Raw genomic sequence first — 22,360 nt, 5'->3', positions numbered from 1 at the left:
AGAAAACGTCATCAATCCGCCATTATTACCCTTATTATACTACTATCGTTAACAACTGAGTCTTAGGGCCATAAATCATTTCTCTATATCTATCTCGCTTGCACTTATGGGTCTTATGGAGCCGTCTAGTGAAGGGTGTAACAATGAAAGACATATTATCGATAAGTAAAGTTTATTATCGTATCTTGTTCACAAAATTAAAAAAATTAACAATATTTGATTTAATATAATACATATTTCATATTATATAATTATTAACTAAATAAAATTAATCTTCATCTGAGTCTTCATCATCAGAATCTTCGTCTTGTAAATTTGTTCTTGGTATACAGGTACTGCCTGATTGTGATACTTCCGTCTTGATTCGGTCCACTGTCGCTCTGCTCACACCACAAACAAATGCGGCCATTTCACGTGGTTTGTTGAAATTTAGAGAAGCCACTTTATTCGGATCACTTTTCAATTCATTGAGAAACAGGAATACGTTGTGAATCAGTGTTCGAGCTTGAGGGCTAATATCGCCATGTAATTTCTTCAGATCAACGTTAGAAAATAAAGTATCCATAGTGCGCAACGAGTAACACATGAATGTATTTATTTAATTGCAGTAAACACATTTATAGCAAAAAAAATACGCAATGCAATTACATTAGAAACCGACCAATCAGAATCGTCCAAATCATTATTGACTCATCATTAGCACGTGCGCAGGTAGCCGTTTATCGATAATTAGGGTGCGCAGGTAGGCGCGCTGCACATTCCTATCTTTTTTGACTTTTATGACCGGACGACTCAGATGATAACGCGCATACTATAGTGTTGGATTTCTTGGGATATAATTATTATAATTGATCCTGGGCTCCGTACAATTTTGGAATATCTTCTTTGAAAACTCGAATCCCTTTAGAATCGTTTGATCATATTCAATAGTCGATGTAAATAATTTGTTAATATTGTTTTACACGGTAATCTGATTTCTTCCAAGCCCGAGTTATTAAGTGAGGTCGAGAAGTTCTATGGACAGCTATACATGACTACTCAGCAGCCTGTTGACAACTTGGCTAAAGACCCCAGAGCCAAGTTGACCCGACACTATACCGAAGATATCCCGGACGTCAGCCTATACGAGATTAGTGTGGCTCTCAAACAACTGAAGAACAATAAGGCGCCAGGTGAGGACGGAATCACAGCAGAACTCCTGAAAGCGGGTGGAAAACCGATACTTAAAGTCCTTCAGCGATTGTTCAATTCCGTCATTCACGAGGGCACGACGCCTGAGGCGTGGCATAGGAGCGTGGTGGTTCTGTTCTTCAAAAAAGGTGACAACACCTTGCTGAAGAATTACAGACCCATCTCGCTGCTAAGCCATGTTTACAAATTGTTCTCGAGAGTCATTACGAATCGTCTCGCTAATAGGTTTGACGACTTCCAGCCTCCCGAACAAGCCGGTTTCCGAAAAGGCTTTAGTACCATAGACCACATCCATACGCTGCGGCAGGTTATACAGAAGACTCACGAGTATAACCAGCCACTTTGCTTAGCGTTTGTGGACTATGAGAAAGCCTTCGATTCGGTGGAAACCTGGGCTGTGCTAAGGTCATTGCAGAGATGCCGAATTGATTACAGGTATATCCAAGCGTTGAAGTGCTTGTACGAAAACGCCACTATGTCAGTCCGTATTCAGGATCAGACTACGAGGCCAATCCAGTTGCAGCGAGGAGTGCGTCAGGGAGATGTGATCTCTCCGAAGCTATTTACCGCCGCATTGGAAGACGTCTTTAAGCTTCTGGACTGGGGCGGACTTGGCATCAACATCAATGGCGAGTACATCACTCAACTGCGGTTCGCGGATGATGTAGTCATCATGGCACAGACTCTGGATGACCTTAGTACCATGCTCAATGACCTCAGCAGCGTTTCTCAACAGGTGGGCCTGAAAATGAACATGGGCAAAACAAAAATAATGTGTAATGCTCATGTATCGCTCCACCCAGTTATAGTTGAGAACGCTGCACTCGAAATTGTAGACGAATACATATACCTAGGACATATGATCCAGTTAGGTAGGTCCAATTTCGAGAAAGAGGTGAACCGTCGAATCCAACTCGGCTGGGCTGCATTCGGGAAACTTCGCGACATCTTTTCGTCCGAAATTCCTCAGTGCCTGAAGACAAAAGTCTTCGAACAGTGCGTGTTGCCAGTGATGACCTATGGTTCCGAGACTTGGTCGCTAACTATGGGCCTCATAAGAAGGCTCAGAGTCACACAGCGGGCGATGGAACGAGCTATGTTAGGAGTATCTTTGCGTGATCGAATCTGAAATGAGGAGATCCGCAGAAGAACCAAAGTCACCGACATAGCTCAACGAGTTGCGAAGCTGAAGTGGCAATGGGCGGGGCACATAGTGCGAAGAGCCGATGGACGTTGGGGTCCCAAAGTGCTGGAATGGCGACCCCGCACTAGTAAGCGCAGTGTAGGCCGACCCCCCACCAGGTGGACTGACGACATCAAGCGAGTCGCAGGGATTCGCTGGATGCAGTTGGCTCAGTATCGTGATGTTTGGAAGTCCCTACAAAAGGCCTATGTCCTGCAGTGGACGTCCATCGGCTGATATGATGATGATGATGATTGTTTTACATTATCATTAAAAATACGGTGATATTTAAAGTGGCAAACTTAAAATTAAATGAGTGTCCTAAAAGCAAATTAGACTAAAAGAAGCCTACAGTATATTAAAGGCAAGCGCGTCTGTTCATATCTATACTAATATTATAAAGCTGAAGAGTTTGTTTGTTTGTTTGTTTGTTTGTTTGTTAGATTGAACGCGCTAATCTCAGGAACTACTAAAACTAAAAATTCTTTCAGTGTTAGATAGCCCATTTATCGACGAAGGCTATAGGCTATATATTATCTCCATATTCCTACAGGGACGGAAACCACGCGGGTGAAACCGCGCGGCGTCAGCTAGTACAATATAAACTTCAGCGTCGTTCACACTAGCATTAAACTTTCTATTAATTTCATTTCAATCCTCAAGATGCATTTTATCATATCTTTCAATAAAAGTCATTTCATCAAGTTCATCGAAAAAGCGTACTTACTCGTACTATGTACTTATGTAGTTACGGATCTGATCCGTACATTTTCATTTTTCTATCCTTTGCAATTGTTATCGCAGCTCCTATATTACCTACTAGCCGTCGCCACGCGGTTTTACCCGTGTGGTTCCCGTTCCCGTAGGAAAATGGCGATAATAAATAGCCTATAGCCTTCCTCGATAAATGGGCTATCTAACACTGAAATAAATTTCCAAATCGGACCAGTAGTTCCTGAGATTAGCGCGTTCAATCAAAAAACAAACAAACAAACTCTTTAGCTTTATAATATTAGTAAAGATTTACCTTTCTGATACATACGTTCAGGTTTTACTCAATGAAGACATTGTGATCGTGATTTAGCTGCATCATATTTATCATAATCAATATCAATATCAATCAATGTTCGACATCATACAAACACTATGCAAAGGGTTGGCGCTGCTTAGTCTTCTAAGCAGTGACATTACCTTTCTATATCGTTTTTTCTGTTTCTTGCTTTCAAACGATACAGAACACTCTTTGGAGGATGTTGATTTAACACTTTAAATCTTTTATAGAATTATCTAGTACACCTAATGATATTATTATTTCAAAGATAAGCATTTGCCTATTACATATTTGTTTTCCTACGTAAATACGTCTACGTAACTTTTTTATCTGGGATTAGAATAACAATCGGATACATACCTATAGGTACAAAATAATATCAATAATTGAAGCATTGATGAACATGATTGAAGAAATTGATCGATCGTTTGGATTCAGAGCTTCGTTCAATGTTATTGGACTTCGAAATGTATTGTTCAATGTTATTGTAGGTCTAGAGGTTAGGTCTTAGAGATGGTCTGACAAGTTTCCGACTAAGAAAACCCGACCCGATTGTGTGTTCTTATAGTTAAAACCTGATTACATGTCTAATACTAGGTAGATTTTAGGGAACATGAACTTACTGAATGAAAAGTTCTTGGCTGGTGTGACTTCGTCCACGTCCAGATTAGTCCTCGCTACACCACTGGTTGTAAACCTACATATGTGGCAGAAAAACGTATACCGGAAGGGCATTCCACACCTTAGCGGTGAATGAGCTTGGGTTTTGTATCGTTGACCCAAATCGGCGATGGGTGACGAGACACGGTATGTGGTTAAACCCGTTTATTCACTGATATGTGATGGTAATCAGAAACAGTATATTGTGTTAAAAATATTGTTAGGCATCTAATTTATCTGATACTGGGTCGTTGTAAAACTAGTTGCGGAGATGAGATAGATATCGGCCACTTATAAAAACTTAATACTTTTCTAATAAGAAACTATAGACAGAGATACAAAGTTTAATCAGATGCAGGTATTCCATTGGATCAGTTTTTTAAACTACTAGGCTAGAAGGTCTAGAGCTATAGATCAAGAGGTTCTGAATCCTTGGATTTAGCTTAGTGACTGATATTCTCTTTCTTTTAAAATAAATTGAAGAATACTAGCTGAGTTCATTGTGGGTTTAATTGGTTTGAGACAAGAGTTAGAAATTTTTAAACCTCGAGATGATAATTTTTAGTAACCATCATCATGACTTTACATTATTGTTTAGAACAAACAAACCATTTTAATTTTAAATGAAATAAAATGGTTTTGACTTTTGAAGCTGCTTAAAATTGAGAAGGTCTACGACCTGTCTGTCCCTGTCTTTATCACTAACCCTTTGGCCTGTTTCACCACATTCTGAAAAGTGTAGACAAAAATTGCAGTTCAGATAGTATAAACAAAAATTTTGTCAAAGACAAAATTTGTGAATAAGCTATCCTACACTTAAGTAACAGAAGGTGATGATTATATAATGATTTATTTATTTTGCTATCATCCGCGAAAAGTCGACGAACCCATGCGACAACGTCACCCAGGTCCGACAAAATACTCTCTACGTACGTTTCACCCCGAAACCGGAGCATCCTCAGGAGATGTTGACTCTACAACGTGCAATTGCAAAGAAACGTACGTAGAGAGTATTTTGTCGGACCTGGGTGACGTTGTCGCATGGGTTCGTCGACTTTTCGCGGATGATAGCAAAATAAATAAATCATTATATAATCATGATGAACTTCCGCAAAGTAACGCCTGCTTCTATCCAATATTTAAAAGAAGGTGATGAAACCCTTGAAATCTTAATGTTTAGCCTAAAACAAATTGGAGATGCATAGTAGATTTAACCTCTTAATAAGTGGGACTTTAAAATAAGCGAATGATGACTAAGAACAACATAATGATTTTAAAATAATATTGGCTACATCTTCATGACAATCACGCTTGATGGAAAACTGTGACAAGGTCTAAGTTAGGAAGCGCTTGCCAAGAAATACTTATTCGCTTTATCCTTGAAGATCCTTAGGTCATGGGAAGACCTCTTAGGCGCAGTAGAGACCTTATTTATGTCCAAGAGGACCTGGACTTTGCTCCCAGGTATTTATAATTTTTTATTGATTGTAGGTTTCGTCCGAGGCTAGTTATATCCCTGCTGTCACAGACGTCACGCCAAACGGTTCCGGTACGGAGTATAAAGCCTTAGAGATAGCCTGTTATAAAACTACAATCTCTTTACATCAGTAAAACTTGCAGTAGGTATAATGCTAGCAAACGAGAAAACAATATTAATAGTTAACAAGAAAAAGAATTAAAAATGTTGAAAAACCCTCGACAGTTATTCCTAACACCCTTCTTATTTACACCGGGCTGTAAAAAGGATAATTTTTGAAGGAACCCAACAAATTACTAACCCATCCAGAACTCTTACTCATGAACCTGTTTGCAGCAGTTTGAAGTTGAATTTTACTACCAGTAAGATTTGAGCGTAACATTTAGGTACGTAGACGCAGATAGGTACATATTACTTAACGCAAGATTATGTATTACGGAACCTATTAACTTAGATAATAACTAGGCAGTCTTTCATTTATAAAGCATTGAATTAGCAAGTAAATAAAACAATCTCCAACCGTAAGTACTAAGTAGATATTAACAAGGATTTAACTTAGCAAACTACTGATTAACCTAACAGCCATTACAGTCGGAGTTATTTTTAGATTCCGCACAGAGATGACTTAGGTCTGTCGTAATGTAAATGAAATGAATGCAGTGTGTTTGTGAGTGGACGACTTCGCCGGCGGGAAACAATGCACGTATGTATTATCTAAATGACATAACCTATAACTGAATACCAAACACAATAAATATTTAAAGGAAATATAAAACATATCTTACCGAGCACACGGCGAAACTTCCACGTTACCCAAATCATTGTAAAAACCACTGATTATGATTTCGAATTGAGGTTATGTTGCGCGGTTGTCAATTGTCATTGTCACATCATTTTGACAGGTGTAGTGAATACCACCTGTGGCAGAGTTTACGGCACATTGAATCCCTGTTTTGAATGTTCTGTCGGGTTATTGTCATAGTTTAGGGAGTGGAAAAGAGCACTTTGCGTCTTGGCATCCCGGCCAATGGACGTTGTACGCGTCAAGGTCACTGGAGGCGGCGCCGGGTATAGAACGGTGGATACGCGCGGCTCCCTCGCCGCCCGTATAGCAACTAAACTAAACAGAAACAGAGACTGTAAGCGGGCTTGATGCGCCGATAAGCGGTATATGGTATAAATAAAAACGCCGCGTTGTGAATATGAATGAATGCGCAGCACGCCCCATAGTTTTAGATGTGGGTGAAAACGATTTTGAATCATGTCTGTAAGATAAGTAAAATATATACGTAGGTAGGTTATCGCTTGCCAGAGCATGCGGGTTACGTGATTTTTGTGTAATCCTCATATACCTACCTACCTACCTACGTTTGCATCACCACTGGTGATGAACAACACCAGGGTTCCCAACTTAGGGGTTTTCCCCCAGATTTAGGGGACAAATAAGTGAAATGGGATTTTTTTAGGGGTCTGAAATTTTTAGGGGTATTTTCAGGGATTTATTGACTCTTTAATATTTTTAAATTGATGATAATTATAATATTTCTTTCTTGACCTAGCGATTTATAATGACATATAATACGTTATTCTACAACCACTCTGAGGCCACTGGCGGCAATTTTCATCGAATAAAAAAGTTGTTAAATTTATTCAGTGTATGATTTCAAAAAATCTGAATCTTCAGATAAAGACGTAATATTTTGTCTGTATTAAATATAGACTTTTGAAAGATATTACTGCATATTAATTGATTATGAAACACGGCTAAAACTCACGTGATATTACGTCGGAGTATGCCCGACTAGTTTCATAATCAATTAATATGAATAACACTCACGATAGTTTAAATTCTAAAATATTACTGCATATTATTTCTAAATTTATTTTTATTTTCAAATTATTATGAATTTATATTTTCTAGGGGGACAACTCAATAATTAAGGCGATTTTAGGGGTTTTTGACACAAACTTTAGGGATAAATATTTTGGAGAGTTGGTAACACTGAACAACACATACACCACGAAGACCACAGAAATTTTAAACTATAGATAGGTTACGTGTCTACAAAATCACAGCGCACACGTGCACAATTTTGTGCTTACTTACGTTATATATTTATGTAAGTAGGTATATTTAGTTTTTATTTCCTGAACACACAACTCCACATAATACACAATATTTAGGTATTATTTGTTTAAATAACGTTCGTAGTAGTAATTAATATAAGTAAAAATAATAAATTAATTTAGTCGCAAAGTAAACTACTATGCGACTAAATTAAATTAATACTATTGTGCATATTTGTCCTCCTCAGTTTTAATGCGCTTGTGCCTTAGCTCTAGCACAGTAGATATAACAAGGTTCTAGTGTAAAATAACGTTGAGGCAGACACTCAGGGATTCTTAAGTCATATTGAACAGCCCACTCACTAGGTACATTGCCTTGCCATTCTTCAAAGGGAATTGGATTTTAATTCCGTCACGATGCGCTGGTCCAATGCTTACAATATTTTTGTAAGCATTCAAGCATCAATGATTTAATATTTTCTTCATTGGGCCAATTTGTGGGATTTAACATTTTCAACATTGGACCAATTTGTGGGATTTAATATTTTCAACATTGGACCAATTTGTGGGATTTAATATTTTCAACATTGGACCAATTTGTGGGATTTAATATTTTCAACATTGGACCAATTTGTGGGATTTAACATTTTCAACATTGGACCAATTTGTGGGATTTAATATTTTCTACATCGGACCAATTTGTGAGATTTAATATTAAAAAAAATTAAATATCACATGTCTCAAACGGTGATGGAAAAATATCGTGAGGAAACCGGCACACCTGCTGAGAAATTTCTTAATCCTCTACGTGTGTGAAGTCTACCAATCCGCACTGGGCCAGCGCGGTGGACTATTGGCTTAACCCCTCTCAATCTGAGAGGAGACTCGAGATCAGCAGTGAGCCGAATATGGGTTGTTAATGATGGTGATGATGACATTGGGTCAGATCTGGTGATAAACTTAGACTGTGGTATTACCACCCTACCGACAAAGACGTATCGCCTAGTGATTAAGCGTTCCCGGCATTGTTTCCCCGTAGACACTATCAGAGATATAGGTAGAATAAACTTGGAACTATTCCAAAGTAGTCTGCTAGCGTGTCTGCTATATAGTCAAAGTCAAGTTTAGGGACTAAATCCATTGGGACATAGAACATATCATGGTCTTAGGGTGTTAATTAACAATCAACAAAAGATGTTACAAAAAATTCTTAGAAGAAACAACTGCTCAGTATTTCACAACTTGACGGAAGAGTTGAAAATTCTTACTGAAAATTTCTTAGAATAAAGAAAAACTCAATATCTTATATAGGCCGAACCAGAATTCTAAATCTGGACCTGGTGAACACCACATAGGCCAACCATGGGACCAACGAGGAAATCTATTAATTATTTCAGGAGTAAGCCAAAATTGGTAATTAGATGGAAAATTGGACCACGATAAGGCGAATGCTCTGAAAACGAGATTTAAATATGAAATGAAAATTCAAATTACAAAATATCGAAGACCGCTTTACGTACAAACATAAAATTTAGCAGGCAGTTATAGTTAGCAGACATTCGATAGAAACAGATTTTGCTAATGGGTCTGATTAAGGCGTTATAAGGGCGGGCGAAGTCGGGAGCGTCCGCTAGTTATGTATGTAGGAGAAATAATAAATAACGAATAAAAAGTATGGGTAAGACTTTCCTTTCTTTATGTCCTCTAGCTTCTAATGGACGGATCACTTTTCTGGATATTGCAGTTATTTCTATACAAGCAGACGTTCGAATCTTAAAATGCTTGTTCAGCTACTACACGGTAGATGGCGCTAGTTAGTCTCCAAAATTGGTTTTAAATTAATTTAATATCATAATTTATTTTTATGTCTGACTTTCTGGTTTGCATCATCATACTCAATGCGATGATCTCTTCTGCTCGTTCAGCTCCCATTTTTTATACCAATAAATCTGAATGTGAAGTCAAGAGTGACTAGGCGGTAGGGATTTAACTACCTTATATGTGAACGCATTCCACCATGGCCTGGATCATCACTTACCACTACAATCAAGGGCTAACCATGTATCATAAAAATCTTTATTAATTTTTATACCAACAAATGGCTGTAGACAATAAAATCCTGTTCACAATAAAGTCTTCGAGTGCGTCTCCGACTAGTAGACTAGTCGGAGAAGTTTGCTTTGTAAATTCTTAAATAATTTTGCGGAGTTGTTTGGCGGCCTCCGTGGCGCAGTGGTAAGCGCGGTGGATTTACAAAGGTCCTGGGTTCGATCCCCGGGCCGATTGAGATTTTCTTAATTGGTCCAGGTCTGGCTGGTGGGAGGCTTCGGCCGTGGCTAGTTGCCACCCTACCGACAAAGACGTGTACCGCCAAGCGTGTAGCGTTCCTGTACGATGTCGTGAAGAAACCGAAAAGGGGTGTGGATTGTCATCCTCCTTCTAACAAGTTAGCCCGCTTCCATCTTAGACTGCATCATCACTTACCATCAGGTAAGATTGTAGTCAAGGGCTAACTTGTAAAGAATAAAAAAAAATCCTGGTCCGCTCTCTGATATTCCTCAACCGACTTCTTTCTACGATTTACGTCTCTTCTGCCGGCAATTTTTCCCATCAAGATGAGCAGTAGGAGTTCGTATGTTTCGTAGCACTTAATGGGTCTAGTAAATTCGGAAAAAAATTACTGTGACAGACAAACGAATGATCATAAATAGGTGCTGATAGACTTGACCATTCATTTGTAACAGAACATCGAGTATTCGACGTTTTTAGATTTTTAGGTTTTTAGAACAACGAGCCGAGCCAAGCATAGAGCCAAATATTGCTACGAACACCTTAAGAGTTCTAGCGAACGTTCTATTCGATGCTCGTCAAAGATATTGCCAGTTTCTATAATTTATAATCTCCAAGCAAATCTGCTCGCTAGACTGCTCGCCAGAATGAATGCTAAAATGTTATCGTATTTTTCTGAGAAGTAACATTCGCACGAATGTCAAGTCTAGCAGCACCTTAAGTTGTCTGTTTTTTATTACGACTTACGGAACCCTATAAAGGATCACAGAACGTAAGCGAAGTAGTAACGTCCGGTATAATGGAATACTTGTACCTTTCCATGGTCTCGACTATTTCCATCACGTGAATCATTCTGGCCAATATTGTATATTGTTTTAATTCCAGAAGCCGTTTCCATCGTTCCAGAAGCGCCTGTGTTTGCACTAAAAGCCATTTGACGTAATGACAATATTGATTTATTGATCTAGTGTTGGAACGATCGACGATAAAATCGATAATATCAAAGTGTTTTGCAGCGTGCCAAGCTTTGTGGTTACTGTACAAATAGGTATTCGTAATTCCTGGTCTCCATAGCTCATTGGTAAAGGTAGTGTATATCACCGAAAGGTTATGGGTTCGAGTCTCGTCTACTGGACAATTGTGGTACTCACTCCTTACAGTTTTTATGACTAGTTGGAAGGAAAAGGGAATATCTAAACATAAAAGATATGGCAAAAATATTCAATAGAAGAAAACCTACTTAATAGTTGCATAGTCCTAATTTCCATTTTCAGATGATATTTTATTGTTTTATACCTACACTGAAAAATAAAGCTTTACTGATTTTTCAATAGTCAAGGTTTTGATTTTTGAACTTACCTACTTTTATTTATTACGTATATAGTAAAATTCTAATTCAAAATAATTTCTGGAAATATACAAAATATTATAAACTAGCAGATGCTTGCGACTTCGTACCTTCTCTCTCTAAATAACAGATTTCAATAGCTATACAAAGTTTCGCCTCTTTCCTACAATTTCCTATCACACACTATTGGTGAAAAACCTCATGAAAACCCATTAGGTAGTTTTTGAGTTAATCGCAAACAGATAGACAGGCAGACAGACTTTGTTTTGAATAATATATACATTACATAATGTATAAAATATACGGAACCGACAAGGAAATCAAATTTGCATCTCGCCGACTAATAATATCTATGTATATGAATGACGAATTCGTTACACGTGTCTTATTGTTTTTACATTAGGTATATGATTAGACGACCTATGACGTGATCTAGGTTTTAGCATTCTAAATATAATATTTTAGGTAATAATCTAGTCATAAAATACTAGCACACGGATGTAATAAAACACTAATTTCATTTTGCATTTAGATTTGAGATAAGAATTGTTCAATAATGCCATTCCTTATCTAAATATGTGCACTGTTTAACATATTCATACACATCTAGCAACACAATTAGCATCCTAAACGCCTAGTTGAATTACAAAAGTGATCTTATCGGTTTTGGTTTAATATCTATGGTTATTTATCACGTACTTATGTTATTCAACAAGATACTTAAAAATAACAAGTTTAGACTATTTATCATTCCATTGGTGTTCATTTGACAATAGCAACGACCTACGATTTAATTTTCCATAAAAATGGAAATTGATTTAGTTGATACAGAAAATAATCTAGACGTGTGATTTGTGGTTTTTTATACAAAGCTACTGTTACACATGCTCATTTCAAGAATTCATGCTACTATTGAGCAGTTGCTAAATAACATATTAGCATGTGTATCGCAACATTGCTAATAATGAGCATGCTTATTTCGAGCTTGCTCAAGAATCAACAGTCGTGCGATTTATGAGCATGGTATTTGATGCGCGGATGGAAGGGGGCGTGCTTTTAGCGTGTGTGAACAGGTTTGCTTATTGAGTATACTAGTTGATCAGCATTGCTATTCTGTATTCTCTTCACCTTCATCACTCCCTGTGTAACACGATACTATAGGCAGAGAGCGATATATACCAATTAGCATGTGTAATTGGAATGTTTGCTTTGAGCATGCTTATTCAGGAGCATACTTAAAAATAACATGCTAGCAAATGTAAACTGATGATAAGCATGCTCATGAACATACTTAATAGCACGTTTTTAGCATGCTACTTTAGAGCATGTGTAAATCTGTATGACAGAATTTTCATGATCTACAACATCACATTTCTTTAATTGTTGGAAAAAATTGGATTAAAAAAATATAGAATCGTCAAGCTATCATCTTAATGTATTTTCATCAGCCATCTTAACACAACCCATAACAAAACCTACGTTTTGGCGTTAGCGGTGTGTGGTGTCCAAATGTGTTTTTTTATTTAATTTAACGTAACTCCTGATGAGTTATGGAGTATCGCCACAGTGTATCTTTTACAAGATTATAACAAGACGGGTAGCAGCGACAGTGATTATACCATAATTTTGTGGTAGAGGAAACACCCCGAGCAAATTCAAGGACGTGTGACCTTAGGTGTAGGTTATAGGGATCTTTTTAGAATCCCTCTCCTCCCCTACTCTCTGATGTTCTCCATGCCCTCAGTTTATGATCAATAATTACACCACAAAACATTATTGAAGAAAATCACTAACGTGACTACCAGCGTGACGGTGTCCACGCCGTCTATCAAAGAACTGAACTGAATAGGGTAATTGACTCGTATCGAATTTAATGTAAACAATATTAATTTCATGTAGTACATGGAATAAGGGTCTGAAATATATCGATATCAATTAATAAAAATTAAGGATTTCTTATACTTAATTAAAATTTCTAATTTTCCAAACATCAAAAATGCTGTCGTACATTTTGTGACGTCACTAAGACACTTAATGTACTAAATGTCAAACTAATTGTTAACTATTACTTTTGTCAAACGCTCCGTTTGTAAGGGATTTGTTATAGTGACATCATGAAACAGTTTTTAAATAGAGACCGTATAGCCGATGTTTGAAATAATTAAAATTAAAAAAAAAGTTCAATATTGTAAAACGATAATGAACTATTTAAGAACATTTAAAAAAGTTTCCACTGGCCTATTTATCAACATTATTAAATTGTAAATATCACTAGTACTCGAGAAACTCGTAACACGATGTGTATATAAAACTCCATACCTATACTCTGATCTTACGAACTAATTCGAGGATCGCTTCATGGACGCAGGACAGGAAGCTCAAAGCCCGGGTGTTCATTTAAATAAACACAATAAATGTTTTGAAATTTTATTAAAAAATAAATTATTGTAGTACAACTTGCACCAATAACAACAAAATTTTGGTTTGAACAACTTGAAACCGTTAGCTCAAAGCAAGAATCAACCATCTTAATGAATTAGAAATAGTCTTAATTAACAAGGATACAAAATTTATTTAATCTAGACAGTGCGGTGAAAATCTATCATAATGTACGAAAGTCCACTAACTTGTAGGTTCACATATTAATAATTTTAAGCCAACTTTGTATATACCTGAATGTAAACAACTAATTATTGAAAATTATAAAAATATTTCATTTAATTTGATTGGCAAAAGAGGAATTGTTATATTTGTGAATACTTCTTTGCAAAAATAAACCGACATGACTTTATACGAAGAAAACACCCAGATACACTGTATAAAAGTATTATAGATTAAGATAAAAATAATTCAGATATCAAACGGCCTAGTAAACAGTTACATAACAAGAACCATGTTGATATAGACGCCGGAAAAATCTGGACGAAATATGACAAAAACTAGAATGGTCTGTTTCTACATATAAATTCTAATGAAACTTAGCTTAACCGCAACGGTCAACTGGATTAAATTCAAGGAACCTATAAGAAAAGTGGCAGCGAACTTTCATATTCAAATGATCGTCTTAACTAATGTAGAGTGTAGACTCAACAGAGAGCATTCATCTAATTCAGTTACGCTAGTTGATTATCTTTGTCCACGTAATGAATTAACTTTAATTACTGATGCAAGCTAGGCTTCAGCAGACAGATAACTTTTCATTTAATATACCTATTTTAATAAATCTCAAACACACAACCTATAAGAGATTCACCCTCAAATACTATAGCTCTGCACAACACATGGGAAATAATAAAGAAAAGTAATCTAAAACACTTTCTCTTAACAACTTAAAATAGCATTTACTCGGAGCTCCAAGTACTTAAAGTACAAAAATGACAAAAGGCATAGAAATCCACTAATTGCCTAGAGTAACATTTCTGTTTTCTATTCATCCATTATTTTAATTTGCATGAATTGCAGTATTTCTAAACTACGCTCGTAATATAAATTTATAAATATTGATTTATACGTGTATGTGTCAATTTACAAATTCGCTAACCATATCTTCAATAACTTTACCTAATGCTCGATAAGTACGTGTATTAAATATTGCTTAAAAACGTTTAACGTTCAATGATAAAGACCTTTGCTACTATAATTGTCTATTTCATTGCAAATCATTTCAATCATGTTCTTTAATTAAAATTTATTTAATATAAGATAATAACCTAAAGTAAATTTAAGTTATTTTAATTTAGCTCTAAAATTTGCATTACGTGCCATAACACTACGTGTTGGAGGCTTTAAATTTCTGTTGGCTACCAGTGAATCTAATAATAGTTATATAACATTTATGATTATACCATAAACAAAACCAGCATTAAAAGCAGATCTAACTTTGATTTTTAAACGACTACTACCACTAGATTTTTAAGTAGTAGCAGATTATGGCCTAGTAGTAGTACTGCTTACCTTATTATTATCAGTAAAGTTGGTATCGGTAATATAAATATAATAAAATTTACCAATAAAAACTGATAAACCTCACCCTAAGATCAATTGAAAAGTTTAATAATTGACTATGTAAAAACCTTAGTTCCTTTATTTATTGCCTTTGTAAAATTACATGACGGTGTGACCAATTCTAACTAATTCTATAGTTATGTTTAAATATTTTTCCTTAAAAAAGGCCTCTAAGCTAAGTAGGTATTACACAATTTGGGCAGAATTACACAATGATGAAAGTTTTCACTTTAGCATGATAATATAGAACTTTAGACGGAGTGACTAATTAAATATCATTTAGGAGTTTACGTTACACGTTTTGTACCTATCAATATAATTTCCTATCGATCTGTTGATGACAAAGCAGATCTATAACAAATGAAAGAAGATGGACAAATGTAAAAATAAAATATAATACAATAGAAATGTAGTTAATTAAACATTTTGCTTTATACACAATATATCAACGGCTTTGTTATATCGTAAATCTTTATTATTTCATTATAATTACAATTTTATGTTTATACGTGACGTCGTACTGTACCGGATAATTAATCGTGTTATGCTATCATTTTAAAAGAATGCTACTGTTATTCGAGTTTTTTGTACATGTCGTCGATCTGGGGCTTGAAGTAATTTCTGATTTCAGGCCGTTTCGCCTTCATTGTCGGAGTTAGCAGACCATTCTGTACTGAGAATGGATCCGGGTGAAGATAAATGTCCTTGATCTGCAAAAAAATAATAGTGCAATGTTTAAAAAAAAAAGAACTGCGTATTAGTCCTTGAGCTTAGGATTTAGGAACAAACTTCATCAGAATATCTATAAGATTCGTTGTTGGTTTGTTTATAAAATAATAATAAGCCGATTAATGCAGAATACATAAATAAAAAAAATTAAAATCAAGTGTTAACAATATCGGTCAATTTTCAAATACAATATTTGTTATCGGACACACCAAAGTGTAGAAGTTTTTTATGGAAAACGTCACACCACCGTTCTTCACTTCGTTCATGAATAAATATTTTGTTCCTGGGTGTTCAAGGTAAGGGGACTCACAGAAGATATACTAGACGACTGACAAATAATATTCCTTCTAAATACTAAAAGGAGATCCGAAAGAACCAAAGTCATAGACATAGCTGAACGAGTCGCAATACTGAAGTGGCTATGGGCGAAAAGCCGAAGAACGTTTAGGGTTGCAAGTTGCTGGAATGGCGAATCCTGCACTAGAAAGTTGGTCGACGCCTGACCGGGTACAGAAAAGCAATGCAAATAAAATGCTTATTTTTGCAAAATGTATCAACTTACTTGTTCAAATGTCTTAAGTCCAGCAGAGCGTCCCCACTGAAGCATATCCTCCAGGATGACTGACTTCACGCGTTCGTCCTCACACAGTGCCGAGAAAGTGCCTTTTATTCCGTTCTCTAACGCCCAGCATTTCACCACATCAACATCTGGTACCACGACCGCTACTACGCATGACTGCAAAAATAAAACAACCACTTAGAACTTTTAATTCCCTAATATCGTTTAAAAATGCTTAATAAACGAGACCATTTTTCATACATTGCTGGGCCTAGATTTGATGAACGTTCAGTTTGATTGAAAGTTTCATTATCGAGTTTAAGGGAATTTCAACGAAAACCACACATTTCAAAACTGTGAAAATAGTGAATTGTAAGTAATTACTTTTTGGTGAATTTGTTATATTTTAAAATAAAATATTTTTTTTATTTTTTTTTTGTAACGAGCTCAAAATGGTCAGTCTTCATTTACCGGTTTCATTCCTCAATGTTAATAAAATCTATTAGATCTAATACGCTTAAAATAAACTTTGCTATGTTCGATTTCATGGGCTCATACTTTTCAGAAATAGACAAATAATTGTGATATTTTTTTGGAATTACAATTGCAAACGTGTCGACAACTTAATATTTCTTAAAAGTTGGTATTCAAAAGCTAAAGCAAATCGTCGAAAGTTCTCATTTGTGTTGTAGTTTGACTAATTTGTCTAGATTAACCCGATTTACCATCGTCAATACATAAATAAGACTTTCTGAATCATTATTCATTTTCGGCATTGAATTATGATACTTTATTTTATATTCATCATTTATTTTTATTTAATTTTCAAGTTCAAGTAACAGCTATATATAAGTAATAGTTATAACATATAGTATTCTATAAATCTTACCTTTAATGATTCACCGTGCACGAAAACTTGTTCGACGTATTGACTTCTAATGTAGATATTTTCTATTTTTTCAGGAACTATGTATTCGCCTTGTGACAGCTTGAAGATGTGTTTTCTTCTATCGATGATTTTTAAGGTACCATTCTGAAATTATAACAATTCCTTAATGTATTGTTAAATTGATTTTGTGTCGAAAATCGTGCTAATCTCTATCGTTAACGTATGTTTTCAACAAATTAAACTACTTCTTGTCATTTTAAGTAAGGTGGCAGTAGTATAGTTTTTTTTATTCTTTATACTTCACAAGTTAGCCCTTGACTAAATCTCACCTGATGGTAAGTGATAATGCAATCTAAGATGGAAGTGGGCTAATTTGTTAGGAGTAGGATGAAAATCCACACCCTTTTCGGTTTCTACACGACATTATACCGGAACGCTAATCGCTTGGCGGTACGTCTTTGCCGGTAGGGTGGTAAGTAGTCATGATCATAGTCTGTCACCAGCCAAAAAGGTACCATAGTAGTGGTAGTAGTAATAGTAGAATTAGTAGCAGTAAGTAGTAACGTTGTTAAACGAAAAATCATTATTTACGTTATTTCATTGCAATAATCTTATTAAATGATTGCAAAAACAAATTATTCCACTTTCACTTGTCGTAGTCAAGATCAAGGTCTTAAATTCAAATAACTATGTTAGAAGATCGCAAAAACGAAAATACGGTGAAAAACGACAATACGATGAAAAACGACAATACGATGAAAAACGACGTAGTGACTCATTATTTGAATGGTACACCAAGATATAACAGGTCTGCTGTGCTGACGTTTCAAAAGTCCTTGTAAACTAAGCCTACTTGAAATAAATAAATGTTGAAATTTCGTACTTACAGGCAGCCACTTGCCAACGTCGCCCGTATGATGCCATCCATCCTGGTCGATGACCTGTCGGGTCTTGTCGGGCTCCTTGAAGTATCCCTTGAACACGTTCGCACCCTGGACACACACCTCCCCCTGCCCCTGCGCCGCGTAGTACTCCATTTCCGGGACATCCACTAGCTGAAGAAACAAATTACACCATTATTTATGTTTGCTTATCAACGAACCACTTTGGGAACTCCCTAGGATAAAAAGATGTAAAAATCATTTATTTAAAATGAAGCAGTTAAGTTTCTTTTGAATTATCGATACTATTTATTTTCAGAATTTTCTTTATTACCCGACTGCAAGAAGGGTTATTTTAATTCAATTCAAATTTCATTTATTTCAAGTAGGCTCAGTTTACAAGCACTTTTATCACTAAGGAACTTTAACATTTCGATACAATATTACATTTTACAGTTTAAGCTAAATTATATATTTTCAATCAGTACATAAAAGTCATGTCTTTTAGGGAATTATATTAATGCCTTTTAACATTCGAAAAGTATCAGTTTTCTAATTAAAAATACATTTTAATCTTAATATTACTAACCTAAACGTAATTTTTTAGGTTAGTAATAATATTTTTACTGGGATTTTACTGGGACTAGCCCTAGAAAATAGAGGAAGTTATTAAACAACTTAACTTAATAAGCTACTTTTCATCCCGACTAAATCCTTGGTTTCCGCCAAAATCGTAAAAACCAGAATTTCACGCGAACGGAGTCGTGAGCGTACGCTAGTTAAAAATATTTATTGAACTACCTTCACTTTACAACAAGCGACGGGAGGCCCGACGTGTTCGGGCACATGATCTCCCTGAACTGTCAGAGTTACGGGCGCGGTGCACTCTGTCTGACCGTAGCCTTCAACAATCTGCAACAAAATAAAATCATTACATGTTTTTCTTTATGAAATATTAAACTTTTCACTATTAAAGTAGCAGTTTCCAGTAGCTTCGGAAGTTGATGGAGTTACATCCTGCGTCTGGGAAAGTACGTTAAGCCGTCAATAACTCTCACTCTCACTATAATTTAACGTCTTATCTCGTACTTTGTGATTGTCAATGAATTTAATTATCACGCTAAAACCATGGTGACATGGTCAACGTTCGTGGACTTGACTTTTCTTCACTGGTTCCGTAGAGCAAACACATCATTTTTGAGTTAGAGAGGTGAAAATAATATTATTAGAAATATTTTCATACAACGTGGCAATACTCTTACTGTCAGCCTTTTAGGCACTTTACCAATGAACATCGATTCGGACGAATCCTAAGACGCCTAAGCCTTGAGATATAATTTAAAATATTTCCTCTTTTTTACAAAGTCAAACAGTATCATCCCAACACGGATTTTAGCAGCTTGATTGCCTGATTGGTCTTCAAATTTCCTGCTTAAGTAAGGCTCGACCCTTTTTAGTGGGTCACACAAATAAGCTGGTATTGATGATGTCTTTATCGATACAGTAATTGTCAAAATTTCGTAAAAGCTTATCGTTGTTTTGTCTCTAATATTAGTTTTCTGTTTGAAATTTTCTCATTCTCTTATGTCCATTTCATAACATCGCTGTGAATCATGAGATACCTACAATCAACATCATAAATAACATCATCCAATAAACTTGTCATCAGTTTCATGAAGTGGCTTATTTCCTATATTTACGAAGCGATAAAATTAATTATAATTCACTACCCGATAGATTTAATATCTATCCAAAATAAACAGCAAGCTTTATACGTAATCCCAGGAATTTCTAACAATAACAAACACCAGCAATATTATATTTCAACATAGGTAGTGCATTAAAGTAACCTTGGCTAGATACGAGTATTTTTGTGTCTATAAATCTGGTATTGTGGGGGGGGGGGGGGGGGTTAAATCTCTGGATGTACTAAACCGATATTGAAAATTCTTTTAGCACTATACTACAGCCTTTCTTAATGAATACTATTTATCAACAAAGAAATTAGAAAAAAATTATTTTCATCAATTTAAGATTAAGAATAAGTCAATAATAATAATTATTAGATGTGAAATGACTAGCAATTTATACCCTCATTTTTTATTTGTTTGTTGGTAAACAGAATCTCATCAAGAAAGATTGTAGTATAGAAAGCCATGTTATTTGTTATGAAACAAAAACTACGCGAGTGAAACCGCGAGGCATCAGCTGGTACTAAATATATTTTCTAAATCCGGTCAAACCTATAAAATGTGATTTATAAAGTTAATAAAAATAAAATATCCATATTAATTGAGATTACAGTTTTTGTAGTATCAGTCATACATTCAGCATCATCATCATCATCATTATCAGCCGATGGACATCCACTTCTGGACATAGGCCTCTTTTATAGACTTCGAAACACCATAGTCTTGAGTCGCCAGCTGCGCCAGAAAAAATATTAAATGCCTTTAAGACCCAATGATGAACGGCCTCACAGCAATGCCTCCTGCAGCTCCCACCAGTACTTTCTATCCATCATTGCATATTTCCTTCCTTTGATCGTTTCCATATTGTTTTGTTTATTTGTAGCTACTTATATGTTTAATATGTGTTTTCTTATGATTTTTTCTTAATGCTTTTTGTAATACATGATATTATATCTATGCTATTGTTAGTATCTCTATTATCTATATCTATTTTACAGTTATGCTACGAATCTGTATTGGTATTCAACTTCTTATTGTTATTTTATCTGTTTGTATTGTGTGAGCACGAATGTTATTTGGCTTGTTTCGATAAATAAGTAGAATACTTACAAGACATCCTAGAGCACATCGTGCGAAGGTGAGCACGTTGCCCGCCAGTGGGGCAGATCCTACCACCATTATACGTAGCCGTCCTCCCATGCCTTCCCGCACTTTGCGGAAGACCAGTTTATCCCAGATTGAGTCGTGACGTATGATTCCTCTGAAATAAAAAAAAATAGATGAATTAGTTGATTTCAAAGATCAGATTCACTTTCGCACGAAACGTACTATAAATTTAAATCATTATAAATTGACGGTAGTCTGCGACTTTGGCCATACATAAGCCTCCGTAATTCGGCTCTGTCGCTAAGTCCGTCCTTAGTGAATACATCCCTTCCAAATTTCATATCTGTACGTCAAGCGATTTTCGATATTTCGACCTTTCGCTTTTATATTATATAGATTTTAATTTTTAAATAAAGAGTATCAGGTGGTTTTACCTTTAGCAGAATCTACTGGGTAAGGAAACTGATGGGGTAATCACCTGCATACTTAGATTAGGTATTAGGTATACAAAATAGAGAAAGAAAGTCACCGAGGCTCGTAAATTTTTGCATCTCGTATGAAGGGCTCTGTAAGTTCAGGCCTATAGGTTGTAGTTACTGATGAGTTTACAGACTCGTGAAACCTGAGGTATAAGATCGATGCCTAAGATAGTGTGCTCTTTGCATTCCCTTCGTAGTGATGCCACAGAAAACATATGTACAAGGTGTTGCTCTATTATATGCCTTGGTTTTAACTCAGGTGGCTCATCTGTTTGTTCCGCCAATTAGTACTACAGAAAAAATTAAGCATATTAACCTCTTTAGTTCAGATTCTTTGGCAGACAACGCCATATTAAAGAGCAATTTCTTGATCTTCGAGTTTGATATTTCACTTTGCGCCTTATCGTATAGTCTGTTCAACAAACGCGGGACAGCCGGCATCATGGTAGGTTTAAGGGCTGTCAAGTCTTCACCTAGTCTTCTAATGTCGCCGTTGTAAAATCCGACAGCCCCACCCACCATATACAGGGCATTCTGGAAATATTGCATGACAGAAGTTGAAAAATAATTTTTATAAATAACATAAAATTGGTGTACCTAAATGATTAACATAATGAAGGTTTTGAGTTGGTTGTGTAGTGTTTGTACTCGTATATATTGTAAATAATGATAATGATGTGGTGTTTGATTCCTATTTCGAGTCAATTTCAAATTTAATATTTTCTAAATTGTCTTCAGTCTTTGGTCGTTGAAT

The 22,360-nt window shown here is 35.7% G+C and overlaps 2 protein-coding genes across 8 annotated transcripts in view; both read right to left on the bottom strand.

Annotated features, from left to right (window-relative positions):
- LOC112046535 (cGMP-dependent protein kinase, isozyme 2 forms cD4/T1/T3A/T3B) overlaps positions 1-6,672 on the bottom strand; it is a 215,760-nt gene extending 209,088 nt beyond the window's left edge. The window contains exon 1 of the mRNA XM_024083203.2: positions 6,348-6,672. The gene's annotated coding sequence lies outside the window, so the exon portion shown is untranslated. The remainder of the gene's footprint in view (positions 1-6,347) is intronic.
- Positions 6,673-13,679: 7,007 nt separating this feature from the next.
- Positions 13,680-22,360, bottom strand: part of LOC112046528 (long-chain-fatty-acid--CoA ligase 5) — a 40,503-nt gene continuing 31,822 nt past the window's right edge. For all 7 annotated transcript variants that reach the window (XM_024083189.2, XM_052887483.1, XM_024083188.2 and 4 more), the window contains 7 exons: positions 21,923-22,140; positions 21,131-21,281; positions 19,131-19,241; positions 18,336-18,503; positions 17,449-17,592; positions 16,563-16,736; positions 13,680-15,981 (listed from right to left, as the gene is read on the bottom strand). In XM_024083189.2, coding sequence (XP_023938957.1) covers positions 15,844-15,981; positions 16,563-16,736; positions 17,449-17,592; positions 18,336-18,503; positions 19,131-19,241; positions 21,131-21,281; positions 21,923-22,140 — 1,104 coding nt within the window. In that variant the 3' untranslated portion in view covers positions 13,680-15,843. The remainder of the gene's footprint in view (positions 15,982-16,562; positions 16,737-17,448; positions 17,593-18,335; positions 18,504-19,130; positions 19,242-21,130; positions 21,282-21,922; positions 22,141-22,360) is intronic.

This window comes from Bicyclus anynana, chromosome 19 (assembly GCF_947172395.1).
Source record: "Bicyclus anynana chromosome 19, ilBicAnyn1.1, whole genome shotgun sequence".
Classification (NCBI taxonomy): Eukaryota; Metazoa; Arthropoda; class Insecta; order Lepidoptera; family Nymphalidae; genus Bicyclus; species Bicyclus anynana.
The sequence above is the reverse complement of the archived record's forward strand: the minus strand, read 5'-3'. Positions and strand labels throughout refer to the sequence as shown.